The sequence below is a fragment of the Conger conger genome, chromosome 3, assembly GCF_963514075.1.
Source record: "Conger conger chromosome 3, fConCon1.1, whole genome shotgun sequence".
NCBI classification, from domain to species: Eukaryota; Metazoa; Chordata; class Actinopteri; order Anguilliformes; family Congridae; genus Conger; species Conger conger.
The window spans coordinates 71,344,970-71,362,916 of NC_083762.1; the positions used below are offsets into that span (position 1 = coordinate 71,344,970).

At 48.0% G+C, this 17,947-nt stretch overlaps 1 protein-coding gene across 1 annotated transcript in view; it reads right to left on the minus strand.

Annotated features, from left to right (window-relative positions):
* The window catches only part of efnb3b (ephrin-B3b), a 66,864-nt gene that overhangs the window by 31,158 nt on the left and 17,759 nt on the right, over positions 1–17,947 (minus strand). Inside the window, exon 2 of the mRNA XM_061236568.1 lies at positions 7,306–7,601. Coding sequence (XP_061092552.1) covers positions 7,306–7,601 — 296 coding nt within the window. The remainder of the gene's footprint in view (positions 1–7,305; positions 7,602–17,947) is intronic.

A 17,947-nucleotide genomic window follows, 5' to 3' on the forward strand; every position in this document is an offset into this window, starting at 1 on the left:
ACAACAAAGATAAGGGCCAGGGCCTATTTTTTTAATTTTTTTTTTTAAACAACAAATAAACAAACAAACAACAAAGCAAAAGTGACCAAACTTAACTATCCAAATACTGCTTACCTAGCCAACTAAAAATATCGAAACACAACGTAAATCACAAAAGGCAGGGACACACCCCGGACAGGTTGCCAGTCCATCGCAGGGCACACACCATTCACTCACACACTCATACCTACGGGCAATTTAGACTCTCCAATCAGCCTACCCTGCATGTCTTTGGACTGTGGGAGGAAACTGGAGTACTCGGGGAAACCCACGCAGACGCGGGGAGAACGTGCAAACTCCGCACAGAGAGGCCCCGGCCGACGGGGATTCGAACCCAGGACCTCCTTGCTGTGAGGCGGCAGTGCTACCCACTGCACCATCCGTGCCGCCCGGGGTATGGGCAGACACACAGAATTCCGGTATGGAAAGATGCACAGAATTCCAGTCGGGGCAGAAGCACCAAATTCAATGCAACAGTGACAATGGGCCAAGGTGAAGAGAGGGAGATAAAACAGGTCAATATATGACCAATGGTTAATAAGCTTGTCAATCAAAGACAGTCCGGGGTAAAATGGCCGCCTGGGTCTCTCAGCTCGACAGGTGTCAGAGACGGGTCAGCTCTGACTGCCTCGTTGGTCTGACATCTACTGTCCATGCGTTCTGTGACAAGGCCCTTATCCTTAATCCTCCTCCTCTCTGTCCAAGCCCCTGCTTTTGTTTGGGGGGGGGGAGTGGAGGTAAACATAGGGCTCAAGTTCCTCTGAGAGTTATAGACATTGCTCAACACACACACACACACACACACACACACACTTGCACATACATGCACATACCCATATACACAGGGGATGCTCTCGCTCTCTCTCACACACACACACACAGACACACAGACACACAGACACAGTGGGCATCTCTCTCATACACACAGGGGAATAGGGTGTACTGTACCAAATGCAGTCAAAGATGGACATGTGAGCGGAGAGAAGGTCCCTTAAGTCTCTGCTGTCTGCACTTAACCAGCTTAACCTTAATAAATAAATCAGCAAGGGCTCCTGAATAATTCAAAGCTCCCAGATTGCACTAAACAGGACACACCGTCTACCCTGGGTAACACTCGCATACAAACACTCATGTACGCGCAAACACACGCGCGCACACACACACACATATGCACACACACACACACACACACACACACATTGATAAAGATGCACCCACACTCATATATTGGTGCACACATACGCACACACAAAGACAAGCACATACAAATGTATGCACAAGCACACACGGACGCCCACTCAGACACACACAACCTAAAGGATGTGAATACTGATAGCTTAGCGTTTTTGAACACACAGACACACACTCAGACACACACACAACCTAAAGGGTGTGAATACTGATAGCTTAGCGTTTTTGAACACACAGACACACACTCAGACACACACACAACCTAAAAGATGTGAATACTGATAGCTTAGCGTTTTTGAACACACAGACACACACTCAGACACACACACAACCTACAGGATGTGAATACTGATAGCTTAGCGTTTTTGAACACACAGACACACACTCAGACACACACACAACCTAAAAGATGTGAATACTGATAGCTTAACGTTTTTGAACACACAGACACACACTCAGACACACACACAACTTATAGGACATGAATACTGATAGCTTAGCGTTTTTGAACACACAGAAACACACTCAGACACACACACAACCTAAAGGACGTGAATACTGATAGCTTAGAGTTTTGTCACCCTTTCAGCTTTCCAACAGACGCTACTAAGTTGCTGCATCATTCACGGTGTGTGACTCTCTGTCCGTTTGGACTGGCTGCAGAAGCAGTCCGCTTGGGGGGTTGGTGGGAGGGTAAGCATGCCCCTGGGACAGATTCAAAAGACAGATTGTTCAGCAATCAATCAGTGTTTACCCGCAGGCCGCAAACACTGAGGAGGAGGGAGAATGACAATGAGCCACCGTCTTAACTCAAACCAAAACTGTGACTTCTGTATCCTTCAATTACTGTGTGTGTGTGTGTGTGTGTGTGTGTGTGTGTGTGTGTGTGTGTGTGCGCACTCATGTGAGTCTCGCACTGGCGTGAGTCTGTGTGTATTTACAGGTGTTTGCCAATATACTGTGTGAATGAGTGCATGTGTTCAATTGTTCTTCTTGTGTGGTGTGGTGTGTATGTGTGTATGTGTGTATGCGGCAGGTGTGTGTGTGAGCACATGTGTGTGCCTGGTGTGAGTATGTGCGCATGTCTGTGTGTGTATGCATGTGATATGTGTATATGTGCGTGTGCATGAGTGTCAGTCTGTATGTCTGTCTGTTTCGTGTGTGCCTGATGTGTGTGTGTGTGTGTGTGTGTGCCTGATGTGTGTGTGTGTGTATCTGTGTGTGTGTACGTGTATCTGTGTGTGTGAGTGTATCTGTGTGTGTGTCTGTGTGTGTATCTGTGTGTGTGTGCCTGATGTGTGTGTGTATGTGTGTGTATGTGTGTGTGTGTGTGCCTGATGTGTGTGTGTATGTGTGTGAGAGTGTGTGCCTGATGTGTGTGTGTGTGTGTATCTGTGTGTGTGTGTGTGTGTGTGTGAGTGTGTGTGTGTGTGTATCTGTGTGTGTGAGTGTGTGTGTGTGTGTGTGTGTGTGTGTGTGTGTATCTGTGTGTGTGAGTGTGTGTGTGTGTGTGTGTGTGTGTATCTGTGTGTGTGAGTGTGTGTGTGTGTGTGTGTGTGTGAAGGTCTCCAGCATGTCTGCCTCCTGCAACAAGCCAAGTGATTATGGCTCAGCATCTCCCCCCTGTTGCTAAGGCGATGCTGCCCATCTCCTGGATCTGGACAAAGCCGCGTCTTCTGAAGAAGAAATTACAGGATGCGACACAAAATGGCGGCTGCAAGCTAAATCCAGCTCTTCGGCCGCAGCACCGCATCGGTACTGGTTCTGGTGGTCCCTTCCCGGGTCAAGATCAGACAGCCTACCGTGGGCTTGGATCCCGGGTTCAACGGGAATGTGGCAATGTACCACTTCAGCATTCTACATTACATTAAGCACCAAGGGGTTTACCCAGCAATTAAAATCCAGTGAATAAATGGCTACATGCTTTACAGAGAAACACGAGCGGTTGTATTAATAACCTATCAGAGGGATCAGCAAAAGCACCTCTCTCTCCATCAGGCACCGTTCCAGCTCATTTAACCCATATTGGATAAATTAACAAATGCTAAGGTGGGTTAATTAAAAGCCATTTCCCCTGAGGGGTAGATCTCACACATACATATGCACTTATACAGAGGAACACACACACACACACAGACTGACACACACACTCATGTACACACACACACACACACACACACAGGGAGATTAGACACACATACACACACACACTTGTGCACACTCACATATGCACACACAGGGGGGGATCTGACACACACATGCACATACACACACAGACTGACACACTTCTGCGGACTCACAGACACACACGAACACACACACTTGCGCACTCACACACGCCGCACACACGGGCGGGGGGATCTGACACACTCATACACACAGACTGACACACACTTGTGCGGACTCACAGACACACACACACACACACACACACAATCAGGTATTGCCTGCCTTAAGCTCCTACATTACAGTAACTGCGACACAAAAAAACATATTTTCCCCTCTTGCCATCCACAATCGCTTCTTATTCCCCTCCTTCCCCTTTCCTGTGTCTCTGACCTTGTATTTCACATCCTTATTGATTGGCTGGGCCTGTCAATCGATTAGTCAGGTCTGTTAGAGTGCAGATAAAAAAAAATTACAGAGGGTCACAGAAGGAAAAATTATATCATAAGAAAAGTTTAGAAGCAGAGGGTAAAGAAAACGAAGGAACACGGTATTCTTCACTAAAAACATAAGGTCCTTTCTCCAGCCGTTTTTTAATATCCAAGAAAATCCTTTTTTTTAATAAAAGAAGAAAAGAAAACATCAGCAGCCGAATTATGAAGTGCAAAAAAGAGTGCATGCGGTCAAAAGTGTGAATCATATCATCTTGCAAATAAACAAAACAAACAAGTCAAATATGTGGGAACTATTTGATTTAAAAATGCGGCTCGTTGTTATTCCCTGACTCTCGCTTTTCAGCCACACGGCCGGCAGACACAAGTGCGTCAAATGAAAAGAAAATGGCTAAAGAAAGCGTTTCCCACACGGCCGACCTTTCTCCTGGCCTTCCCCGCATCAAAACGCCGGTGTCTCGCTCTAAACTTCCTTCCTCAAGATTGCTCTGTTTGATAAACTCGGCCCACGTCAATAAGTCTTCACACGACGGTTGACCGAGCATTCTGTCAAACAAAGAACGCAAATAAATAAATAACCGGGCAAATACCGCAACTTAATTCTCGCCTGAACCAAACGCCTCAGTAACTGCCAGCAGATTTCAACCCTGATTAAGGACTCGGCCGAGACGAGCAACCGGGAATGAAGCGCAAAGGCACCCGCGAAGCGAACACTAACAACTGCACTTCAGGGTGAGTATCTCCGTACATTTATACAACACCGCCCTGCTGACCAGCTCTATACTCAACTTGGTTTGGCCAGCTCAAGCGATGTTTTCAAACAGCTGGGTAGCTGTATTTCAAGCTGGTCATAGCTGGATTTTACACCAGGGTGCACTTATAAAAGAAGATAGAAGAGTACTGTTAAAAATATATATCTATGCCCTTTCTACTGTGATTGTTTCTCAGATCCATTTTTGTCAGAAATAATTATTGAAGTGGTGGCGACATTACGTGATCATCAGTAATTTATACAAGGTTTTCTTTGTTTGAATATTAGCATTTTATGTTGAAAAAATACTGTACAAATAAATATATGTTCAAACTGAGTATAAAATTTTCAACAACAAGATACGTTACACTGCTGAATTAAATAGAACTAATAAATATAGGAAGGTGTAATGACAAATGTACCACAAATGTTAATTATTTCTTAATCTGGGACTGCTTTATCATAATCAGTCGGAAGTCACGATGGTCAATTTCACATAAATCGATGTGTATGTAAAAATGTACATTTTTGGCTGTTTTAGGCCTTTCATAATCGGCATGTCTTCATGCCAACTTCAGAGTAAAAATAATAGTTTTTACGCTTTTAAATGTCAAAGTGAAAGTAGCACTCGTAGCATTCGTCTTGCAACGAAACTTTGAAACCGTTTTCCTGAAAAACATGGTTTGATGGCACTCGGGACGGGACACAACTCCCCTGATATCCGGAATAGAGAGATAACTTTGGTATCGTTAGAAAGCTTCCATTCTCCTCTTTTGAATAGTTTCTAAAACTCAAAATATGCTTTGGGGTCAATGCGACTGATTTTTGTAGAGCAGGTCACATTTTTGTTTTGTGTTGATATTACATTTATTACATATTATATTTATTATGCCAAAAAAGAAAAATGTTGCAAAATATCTCTTAATTAGTTTTAGATCTAGAAACTAGTTTGATTTTATACTTATAGCATGAAAAATAAGCAAATTATTAGCATACAGTATCTGAGAAAATCAATGCAAATTAAAACACATTACTACCTGGGGAAATTACTTCTCAAAAATTGTCAATATCTTGCATTTAATTAAGTTAGTTTTTTATGTAACACTTTTAATATGTAAAAACAACATGACTCGCTGTTTAAGTAATGTACAAAATAATTTAAAAGCATCCAGAACATATTAAATTATTGCAGGTTTCCCTTGAATTGCTATTCCAATTAGTTTATGGCACTCAATTGTTCTGAGAACCAGTAAAGAAGGTTTCCACAAGAACTGGTGATAGGATGGTTGTGTTTACGTAACTGCCAATCGAGTGTGCCCTTCTGTGTTCAGGGACAGGACCCAGGAGTGTGTGTGTCTGTGTATGTGTCTTAGTGTGTGTGTGTGTGTATGTGTCTGTATGTGCGTCTGAGTATGTGTATGCATGCATCTGTGAGTGTTCATATGTGTGCACGTGCTTGCATGTATGTGTGTGTGTGTGTGTGTGTGTCTGTGAGCATCTGTCTGACTGTGAGTGTGTGTCTGTGAGTGTCTGCATGCGCGTGTCTGTGCATGGGTGTCTGTGAGTGTGTGTGTGTACAGTATGTGAGTGCGTGTGTATGTGTGTGTGTGTGGACAGTATGTGAGTGTGTGTGTGTGTATACAGTATGTGAGTGTGTGTGTGAGTGTGTGAGTGTGTGTGTACAGTATGTGAGTGTGTGTGTGTGTGTACAGTATGTGAGTGTGTGTGTGTGTGTGTGTGAGTGTTTGTACAGTATGTGAGTGTGTGTGTGTACAGTATGTGAGTGTGTGTGTGTGTGTGTGATGGTGTGTGTGTGTACAGTATGTGTGTGTGAGTGTGTGTGTGTGTGTGTACAGTATGTGAGCGTGTGTGTGTGTGTGTACAGTATGTGTGTGTGTGTGTGTACAGTATGTGAGTGTGTGAGTGTGTGTGTGTGTACAGTATGTGAGTGTGTGAATGTGTGTGTGTGTGTACAGTATGTGAGTGTGTGTGTGTGTGCGGTGTGTGTGTGTGTGTGTGTATGTGTACAGTATGTGTGTGTGAGTGTGTGTGTGTACAGTAAGTGTGTGTGAGTGTGTGTGTGTGTACAGTATGTGTGTGTGAGTGTGTGTGTGTGTACAGTATGAGTGTGTGTGTGTGTGTGTGTGTACAGTATGAGTGTGTGTGTGTGTACAGTATGTGTGTATGAGTGTGTGTGTGTGTACAGTATGAGTGTGTGTGTGTGTGTGTGTGTACAGTATGTGTGTGTGTGTGTGTGTACAGTATGTGTGTATGAGTGTGTGTGTGTGTACAGTATGTGTGTGTGTATGAGTGTGTGTGTGTGTGTGTGTATGAGTGTGTGTGTGTGTGTGTACAGTATGTGTGTGTGTATGAGTGTGTGTGTGTGTGTACAGTATGTGTGTGTGTGTGTGTGTGTACAGTGTGTGTGTGTGTACAGTATGTGTGTGTGTGTGTGTGTACAGTGTGTGTGTGTGTACAGTATGTGTGTGTGTGTGTACAGTGTGTGTGTGTGTACAGTATGTGTGTGTGAGTGTGTGTGTGTACAGTATGAGTGTGTGTGTGTGTACAGTATGTGTGTGTGAGTGTGTGTACAGTATGTGTGTGTGAGTGTGTGTGTGTACAGTATGAGTGTGTGTGTGTGTACAGTTTGAGTAAAAGTGAGGGACCGGTTTAGTGGACATAAAGCGGAGAGTGGCGGAGGCTCACCAATGATGTAATAGTCGTGCAGGGTCTTGAACTCGTGGCCCCACAGGTTGGGCGAGTACTCCTGGAACTTGATGGTGAAGCGCATGTCACTGTTGGGCTTGTCGCAGGTGAGGAGCAGGTTGGGCGGGCCCAGAACCTCGCACCTGTCCGCCTGTTCCCGCGACGACACCAGGTACAGCTTGTAGTACTCGTAATCTGGCGGGGCCCGGGGCCCTGGGGGGTCGGAGGCCGGGCAGATCAGGTCCAACCTGTCCCCTATCTGAGGGTAAAGCACGTAGCCCTTATCGTCCCCAAATCTGGAGAGAAAGCGGGCGGGGGGGTGGGGGTGGAGGAGAGGGACAGAGAGGGGGGGCACGTTAACATAAGGTAGGTGATCAACGTTTACATGAGACATGTGAAAATACCTCCCCAACCAACCCCAACCCGCAAACTGCTGACGGTGTTTTCCACGAGAGATCATGTCTCCAACCGATCTCCAGCTGAGATCTGAGCCGTATGCACTGCTCGGTGGGGGGGGGGGGGGGGGGGGGTTAAGAGTTGATGAACTTCAGGCAGCGATATCCATCTACATCCTGTCACCCTGCTTGTCCCGGCAAACATTTGGCAGCCTCTTTGGAGAATGTTTTACATGCCTCAGAAAGACTGTGACATTTAATTCCGCCAAAGAGAGCAAGGGGGGGGGGGGGGGAATGAATCCACGTTACATCATTTCTTATTTCCTATTTGGCAAGTATGCCAAGCTAAAGCTGACATTTCTGTAAACAGCACACATTGTACTAACAGATAAGGCCGCTGAGTGTTCTGCCCGCAGTACCTTATTCAAGAAACAGGTACGCGTTTCAGCGCTCCGAACGAGAGCCGTCGCTTTGGAGGCCAAAGCCACGCAGGACAGCTTGCCAAAGCTTTCAAACGTCCCAAATCACAGCTTTCACACGGAAGCCGTCCGCATTCTCACTCACGCACCGACAGCTCCCCAACGTAAGGGCCGCAGACGCACCAGACGTATCACTGCGTCCCGTGACTTTTCTGTTCCCTCGCCCCTCGCCGGCACGAAGAAGAGGCAGCGTGTCCTGCCACAAAGCTCAGGGGAGGGGGGCGCGGGGTCACGGCTCAGCGTCAAAGCCCCGGTCCCGAGCGGCCCCGCCCTCCTGCTCGAAAGCCGAAACCTCGCGCCCCCGGGCCGGCCCACCGTCAGGTGTCCGGGGTCGGAGGTCGCCCGCAATCGCGCAGCGTGTTTTATCTCCTCCATGGCGGAGTCCTCTCAGCTATCAGATGCCATTTCCCTCTGTCACAGCAGAGCGAGAGAGGCTCTGAGCAAACGCGCCGCGAGAATCGCACTTAGGCGCGGGGGGAAAAGTGGGTTAGCGGGAGAGAGAGAGAGAGAGAGAGAGAGAGAGAGGGAGAGAGAGAGAGGGAGAGGGACAGATGAAGAGATGCCGCCGGAATAGACGGCGTGGCAGCGGAGGGGAGGACAGAACGAAAGAGAACCTGCCGGAGAGACGGAGGCTGCCAATAAACCTGAAGATTAACGGAGAGAGAAGACGGGCAGAGAGAGGAAGGGCAGAGAGAAGACGGGCAGAGAGAGGAAGAGCAGAGAGGTAAATATGGGAAGGGAAACTCTACAGGGCTCATTTTTTCCAAGAATATGCGCTACTAAGTGGAAAAATGTAGGACCACACAAATGCCTCCCAATTAGTAGAGGTGCTCGTAAAACTATTTTTCCAGTTAGCGCACAGCAACTTTCAGTAGTAAACGGTCCTAAAAATGGGAGCACCGTTTACAGAAGATGGATCGTTAAACGTGGTGGTGCTGTACTGTTGATACCAACCGGGTAAACACCAAACACACCCACTGCTACACTCAAACAACACGGGAATTACTATCAACACCCTCGAGGAAATACAAAGATCAGACATATAAACACTTAATATGAAACACACACACACACACACACACACACACACACACGTCTGCTAATGCTACACTCCTTGCTTTCCTTCTCTTTTACCATCTCTCCCCCTTTCTCCCCCCCCCCATTCTCTCAACAATAGAGCCATTCATGTGGCCACACTTTATAACATTGGAGAGGGGGTGAGAAGGGGCAGAGGTTGTGCTACAAGGGGGGGGGGGTCGATCTTTCTTTTCCTTTATTCTCCTTCTCTCTTTTGTAGAGGGCTGGGGAGCAGAAACATTTTTTCAACCCGGACCAGTCCCCCGCTCCCCCTGACCTGGATGTCCTGCCACAAGAACCGAGTACCCCCTTAACCCCCCCCCCCCCCCCCACCCCTCTCCCCAGCCCTTAGCCCCCCACTCAACAGTCCCTGATTAATGGTCAGGACCAGATACAAATACTTAGCATTGCGGCAACTGTAAGTTTCATTATACGTTTTACGTGCATTACCAAAACACCTGCTCCGATTCTCTGCTAAAATCCAAGGACAAAAGCACATTGAGGGAAGATCGGATCTGCTTGGCCCCGGTTTCGCATTTCAGAGATTCCTGAGAGGCAACTGGAGCTGTGTTTGATCTGAGCGGGGCGCGCAGGTGTGTACAGGTGTGTACAGGTGGGCACTGAGCGAGCAGTCTCAGTAATCAACATTCACGTCAAACACACATCACAGCCATCCAGGACACACTGCACGGCCAACTAATAATTCATAACTATTATTACTCGGTAAAATTATGTGTCGGAAAAACTCTGGCGGGTAGCGGATTCTATAACAGCACCCCTGTGGACATCTTGCGACACGACTCATCAAAACGATTAAAAATAAGCAAATCGCTGCACCCCCTGTCTGCACCTTGGGGAATGTGCCAATCCGAAAGGCATCACACTTCAATTCTCACTTCATTTGCTGCTTAAATACCTTGTGGCTGAGGTGACAGAAAAACACACACTTTGAATGATAATAGCTGGCTTCACATCATCCACATGTAAAAAACGCGGAGATCCAGCAGGACCTGACCGCCCAGCGGATAATCAAACCTGAAAGCGACCGTGATTAATCGTCCGACACATGACAAAGCTAACCGAACAACTACGGACCGGAGGCTATGCCCGGCACAATGATAGTAATTGGGTCGGGCACTGAAACCTGGTATTACTATATGACCGGAAACCTACTGGACCAAATCACACCACCGATATCGGTGACTCATTTCAGTGCCACAAGACTTCGATAGCTAACGTTACGCTAGCTCGGTCCACCATTAGCAAGCTAGATAATATTAAACTTGGTTACAATGCCTAAAGCAAAATGGTATAAATTCGGATTATAAAGCATCGTTTAAGCAAATTGTTCAATGTTTCTTCGTATTTGCAATAAAAAAGTGCTCATTTGCTCTTTATTTTAAAGAACGTATCGGTTCAGTCACCATTTAGGCACCGGTACCGTTTTAAAAGTATCATTTTAGCATGGCTATCGGCAAATTGGGAAAGAAGACGCACCCCAACTGTAAACTCTAGAAACTGTTGAAAACTGCGTGGTCAAACCACCCTGTCTGGCACCAACAACTATTCCACGGTCGAAGTCACTTCGATCAAATTTCTTCCCCATTCTGACATTCGGTCTGAACAACAGCTGAATCTCTTGACCACGCCTACATGCTTTTATGCATTTAGTTGCTGCCACGTGATTGGCCGAAAAAAAATGTGCATTAACAGGCTGGTGTACAGGTCTAACTAATAAATTGCTCACTGAATGTAGATCACTGGCCATGTTGTATGAAAAACACATTATAGGCTAACAAAGCTTATTGACATTATCAGAGCTAAACCAGGCACAGCAAGGGATTTCTTCTTTCTTCATCTTCATTTTTGTAATAAAAACACAAACTGGCATCTTTTTAAAGAATGTCAGCAGAGAGCCAGACACTGAAGAGGACCTAATTATTACATACGTGGCCTCGCAACAGCACTCTGAGCAGCGTACTGATTCCTTTCTTAACCTTTTTCACAGAACTAATGCGCATCATAAAGGCCTGAGAACTGGCTCAGAGCATCAAAACGTCTCCTCATGCTGAGCATTTGTAAGGCTTATGAAAATGCACCGTTATGGAAAGACTTACAAACTAGTGAAAACATCTCAGAAATAAGTCCAATTACACAAAAATATAGAATGAATCAACTATGGTCCCTATGTAACTAATCAGGTTTAAAAAAAATTTAATCATATTTCAGAAGAAACAACATCATCATATGCAAAACAGCCACGTGTCCTAAAAACTGTGTCAATCTTTCAGAAACCTGGCTCGCATCCAGATACGTCCTTACACATACTACTGAACCACGTGTGGGCCATCAAGTAAAAAAACACGGCGACTGAAATTATATATGTACATATCTTTTTTGGAAATGACGCTCACAAATCATTTTGTCTGATACTCATATCGACAGGAGATTTAGCACAGCCGAGTGTCTCTGGAGCTTGCTCTCTCGGAGTTGAAAATAAAGAGCTGCTTCCTCACAAATGTAGGAGCGCTGGGTCAATCAATACGAGGTGGCCACGATGCGGCTTTTCGCAGCTTTTGAAAAGGCAAGAAGTTCGGTGAAACATTAACTCCCACGCACTTTCTGCCTGCACCGATTAAGCCTGAGCCGGCGCGGGCGTTGCACGCTTTGGTCGACGGCGGCAGAGCGCGTTCCCCTCTGATCGAGGTCACATGGTGCGGTGGCCATTTCGATTTTTCAAAGACATGTCCCGAATCGTCAGACACGGAAGTCTGAAACATTGAGAACAAATTCATCATTCGTCATGAGGTACAATTTCACTTTCACATATGATTTACCCAAGTGACTTCCCAACTGATATGTGGCGGCCTGTAGCGTAGTGGTTAAGGTACAGGACTGGGACACGCAAGGTCGGTGGTTCTAATCCTGGTGTAGCCACGATAAGATCTGCACAGCCGTTGGGCCCTTGAGCGAGGCCCTTAACCCTGCATTGCTCCAGGATTGTCTCCTGCTTAGTCTAATCAACTGTATGTCGCTTTGGATAAGAGCGTCTGCCAAATGCCAATAATATAATATAATGTAATGTGATGATATTCGGAACATTTTTCCTGTCCCCAACACCGGTGTTTTCATCGGGAATTCTCGGCCCGACTCACACAAAACACACTTTTGTGCCGATTCAGATTATAATTCCTCAGGAGCCGTCTCTGGGTGGACAAAAACACGGCGACAATACGTGCTAACTGAGAGCCCGCCGCAGATAATGAAGCTGCTCCAGTGTGTGGAGCTGCTCACAGCTGCACAATCCCCTCAGGTCCCGAGGCCAGCGCTTTAATCCCAGGTACACACAGACACCCTTTGTCCAAAACGGATAGAGGCATGTAGTGCACTCCAATAGAGCGTCGGCTGTTTCTGCTTATTGTCATTTCCTGGGATAACAGAAATAGGGGTACGTTCGCAAATACAGCGGGAAGTACTTTGTTTTAAATCTCAGAGCAGCGTTAATGACGCGAAAGAATCGCCGAAGAATGCTTCAGAGCTAACAGACCGTACCGTGTAGACGGAACAAGGTGCGCAACCTTAGCGTGTGTCATATATTAACATGTATTAATTCAGTAGACAATCCTCGGTGGCTCACAGTGAAGTGCACATTATAAAGACGGATAATCAGCAACCAAAGACACAGATATCCACTCTGGCACAGCTGGAAGAAGGCATCATTGTAAAAACAGTGCTACAAGGGGATTAACTGAAAGCCCTGAAGTAAAACTGCTGTAACAACAATCACCCAAGAGCATTGGTAATTAGTACTGGCAGAAGTTCAATAAATCTCCAGACCAGAAATGTAAACCATTTGAAGGTGATCCTATTGGTTGGTCGGAGCGTGGGGGTCACAGCACTTCCTGTATCTGTGACAACTCGACCACACTGTATAAACCGCGGGTAATTATAAATCCGTTCCATACAGCCTATTTCCACGTGAGTTCTACATACTTTCTACAAACAAAGGACAAGTCACACATAGTTTTTTTTGTCAACAGGAGAGGGGAAGTTGGGTCAAAGGCTAGGTCAAGCTGTTGTTTGGGCATGGCCAAGGGGTCAAAGAGGAATTTTCGCTGAGGGCAAGGTCAAAAGAGGTGTGTGACGAGGTGTCGAAATTGACGAGCCGTCCTGACAGAAGCTGTTGGCGAGCGGAGACCGATACGCTTGGCAGAAAATGCCGTCGTCAGTAATGGAAGCCATTTTTATTTTCCTTTATCAAAAGCTTGGCATACAGAAAAAAAAAAAAAAAAAAAGTTTGAAAACTGCACTTTAGCAGAGACAGCCGCGTTAGAAGGCAGGATTTTAAAAGCGCGCTGTTCTCATCCCTGGCACTGTTATTGCACTGGATCGTATTCCCCACTTGTAATGACAAACGGCAGTACGAACAGCCTGATAAAGCGGTGCTCTCAGCTATTTAACTCCAAAATAGAAGCGACAGGCCCACCTTATAGGGTGCATCGGGGAGGAAGATAGAGAGGGAGCGAGAGAAAGAGAAAGAGAGAGAGCGCGAGACAGAAAAAAGCTAAAGCATAAGAAAGAGCGGAGGGGAGCTCGTGAAGAGGGAAGAGAGGCACAACTACGAGCCCAAGGTTGTTATAAAGTCGCGCGGTGCCGGAAGGGGCGCGGGCGTGTTTGTGTTGGGGGAGTCGGTGACAGTAGGAGTAATTATTTCCATATGGTCAGCGCCCGTCGGTGCCGCCGAGACTTGCAGGTAAGACGCGGGCCGCCGGGGGACGCCTCGGAAGGTACGCCTGTCCTCGTTTCTTTCCGGGTTTCTCCCCCCCCCCCCCCCCCCCCCCTTCTCCCCCCACGCGCCCCGCCTGTCACATCCGCTCGCCGTCAGCCGCCGCATCGACCGGGGTCCCCGACAAACAACCGGGGAACCCGTCCGTGTCGGAGAGGGCGCCGGCGCCCGGCACATCCGCGACACAAATGCGCAGGGCCCTCGCGTGCCCACAATGCCCCCTTTATACTGAGGAGATAATCACGGAGCGGGAGGGGCGACCTACACCGTGTACTGAGCTCCTCGAGACTCCCGCTGCGTGCTGGCGCGGTCCAGGGGTCAAATCCCATCTAATCAAACCACTGACTTAATCAAAATGAGGTCATTACGGGCTCAGATGGACTGAGTGAGCACCAGACAGCGAACAGACACCCTGGTAGGGAGGTGAAAGACTGCGATACCTCGATAGTTTTATTGGCAGAGACTTCAACCCTAAAGCTTTAAGGGCCACAGTACCTTCAGAGATACTCTAGCCAGGTCCTAGAGGCCACATTATCTGTAGACCTACTCTACCCTGGTTGTAAAAAAGGGCTCTATCTGTAGCCATACTCTACCCACGTTGTAAAGAGCCACGTTATCTGTAGACCTACTCTACCCACGTTGTAAAGGGCCACAGTATTTGTAGACCTACTCTACCCACGTTGTAAAGGGCCACAGTATCTGTAGACTGACTCTATTCAGGTCCTAAAGGGTCACAGTATCTGCAGAGGTATGTTACCCTGTAGAGTTGGAGGTTGCTGCTCCACCTCACCCCTGGGATATCAGCTCCTAAAATCATCAACCTTCTAGACCCAGTAGAAGCAGAGAGAGGCAAGGGAGCTTACAGGACGGAGGCTGAGTAGCCCCGAATTAAATCAGCAGAGGAGCCCACGGAAACGGGAGGGGCAGACAGTCCACCTACAACCTCTGCAGTCCTCGTCTCAAGAGTGCTCACCATCGCTATGACGATCACCGTCCTGACAGCTGTCAGTGTACAGCGGGACCCAGACACAGACACAGACAGAGCGCACGAGGGGCTGCTTACACAGTCATGAGCGCGAGTTAGTAACCAGCTCTATTTCCTTTTTCTTTCACTTTCAGAGGTCACACATTCATTTGTTCCACATCAAACATCAACCAAAAAAAAAAGCCTTGCCTTTCAAAACGGGGACTTGTTATTCAGGTTAGTCATTTCTTTTTGAACGAGCAATTTTCTAACGATGGCGTATTTCGGAATGCGAGAGTGACAAAAACAAGAACGGATAAAACAAAAAATATCAACCAAAGAAAAAAAACAAAGCCCGAAAACCCAAGGTCGTTATTCGGAGGCTGGAACGCACGAGGGCTGGAACCCGGGGGAGAGAGGGCCTCGCACGACAGAGGCGCGCGGCAGACTCTGTTTATTTAGAGTACGGCTCGTGTAAATAGGAAGGAGATGGCATCGCGGGAGTGGATTCATGGAGAGAAAGACTCAGCGTGAACGCTTTCAATAACAAACCTGGCACTCTCCAGAGGGAGCCCAACGGGGAATACCGCAGGGAACCAACCCCCCTATCCCCCCCCCCCACCCCCCCACCCCGAGACATTCAAACTTGCATGAAAGGCCCCAACAAACCCAAATCATTATGATAATTAGAAATGAAAAAGGTCTAAAAATACTGTTTTCTTTTGTTTGCATTTCTGACGAGAAAACTCGCAGGGAGGAGGAGGGCCAGGCATGCAGGAGACAGTGTGAGAGAAAATAACTATTCCCTCCTCGTTCTGTCTTCCCTTTCCGTCTCGTTTTTTTTTCTCTCTCTCTACCTCGGCCTTCTCTCTTCGTTCTCCATCTCTTTCACTCACTCTCTCTCTTTCTCTCACTCTCTCTCGCTCTCTCTCTCTCCGAGGGGAATCGACTGATTATCATTCTTCTCAAAGTTGTCACATAAAAAGTTGACGCACTCTCCGCGTTGATTGGCTGACTGGAAAGGCGTTGTGTGGCCCAGAGCGAGGTGGAGAATGTGAGAGTGCTAAGAGAGGCGCTGGAAAAGAGAGGGAGAGTGAAGTGTGTGTGCGTGCGCGCGCGTGTGTGTGCGCGCGTGTGTGTGTGTGTTGCACGCGCGTGTGTGTGTGTGTGTGCGTTTGTGCGTGTGTGTGTGTGTGCGTGCGTGTGTGTGTGTGTGCGTGTGTGTGTGCGTGTGCGTGTGTGTGTGTGTGTGAGAGGCAGGGAGCGGGTGAAGGAGTGAGAAATAGTGAACCACAGACAGGAAAAGGGGGCACAGAGGAGAGAAAAGAAAGAAAACGCCAGGAGAATGACAGATGGAGATGGAGGGATAATGTGGAGGAAAGACAAAAATGGAGGTCTGAATGAGTGAAAACAGGCCGAACAAAGGAGAGGGGGAAAGGGGGAGCAGGGAGGGAGGGGGGGGACGAGTGCGGGACGGAGAGAGGGAAGCCATGCTGAGTTGCGCCAGGTGTCTGTATCACTATGCTCCAGGAGTGGAGGAGGGGAGGGGGGCCAGGAGGAGGGCAGGAAGGGGGGGGGGGGGCATTATTAGGGAGACCCCCAGCAGAGGAGAGTGACAGGTGAATAGAGGAGGGGGATGGGCAAGAGGCGTGGAGGGGGGGGGGGAATGGACAGAGGGGAAATGGGAAAAGGTGAAAGAGAGAAAAATAGGTAAAAAAGGGGGTGGCGGAGGGCTTCGGAGCAAAGGGAAGAGAGGAGGGGGAGAGAAGAAAGGAGCGGAGGAGAAAGAGCGGAGATGGGCAGAGAGGCTGGGAGTGCGATCGCGAAGAAAGGGATTTAGAAAAAGAAAAGGACACAGGAGAGAGACGGATGCAAACGGGGAGGGGGGAGGAGGGGGGCACAAAGAGATTGAGGGAGAATAGGGGGAGACAAATAGCTGACACCACTTTCACTGGACAATGGCCACCGATCAACTCACACATCCATACATCCATCCTTAGATACGTACCCACCTGCTAACAGGCGCCTCCATCTAGCCCTGACACGTAGCCCAGTTCACACCTCCAACCTCGAATATTCATCAACCTATCAGCTCAAACCCGGTCCATTTATCCACCTATCAGTGCATTTCTAGATCCACCTGTGGTGATTCCCGCCATTTTGTGTGTGCAGTTGCTGACATACGCGGGGCAGAATCTATAGCGAACGTCGAGGCTTGCTGTTGGAAATTGGAAGTGTCGTAAAGGGGAATAAGTACAAAGTGCGTTACACGAGTCACTCCAAAGGCATCCGCAAAGCAAATAAGTGGTGAAATGTATACGGTGTAATGTACACATTCTTGACTCTGGACCCTAAGGAAATTAACAGCGAAACTCAATCCTCTCCAGGTCCCGTCGCTGGCATCCCGGGGGGGGGCGGGGAGAGGACTGGGTTAGAATGCTAAAAATGAACTAGGGGGTCCCAACGGCCGAATCCCACTCCCCCAGATAATCTAAAATTCACACCCTGCGTTCACACCGAAGACCCGGCTCCGGGCGAAAGGCGGGCAGAACTTCGGGTTTAATTAGGACGCCGCGGAGTTGGCCCGCGGCAGAATCCGCCGCGGCGATAAGGGGGGGGGGATCTCGCCGGCTCTTCGGCTCTCCCTGCAGGGGTCGCCGCGGCCCCTCCGTTTACCGCTGACGGCTGTAGCTACGGCAACCTGCCGCGCACTGCTACGCGAGGGCCCGGGGAGCCCGGGGAGAGCCACTCGGCGTGAAACGCATGGCCACATCTCCCGCAGGAGGCCGCTGTCAGGACTGCAATTTCAAAGTAAATTTCAAATGCTGAAATTCTGATTCGCTGAAATGTAAAAGTTCTGCATTTTATGGCATGAGAACTACAAGGAGCAGAATGCTGTAGTAGCTCAAAGTCTACCGGTTGAAGAAGAAAATGGCAGCAC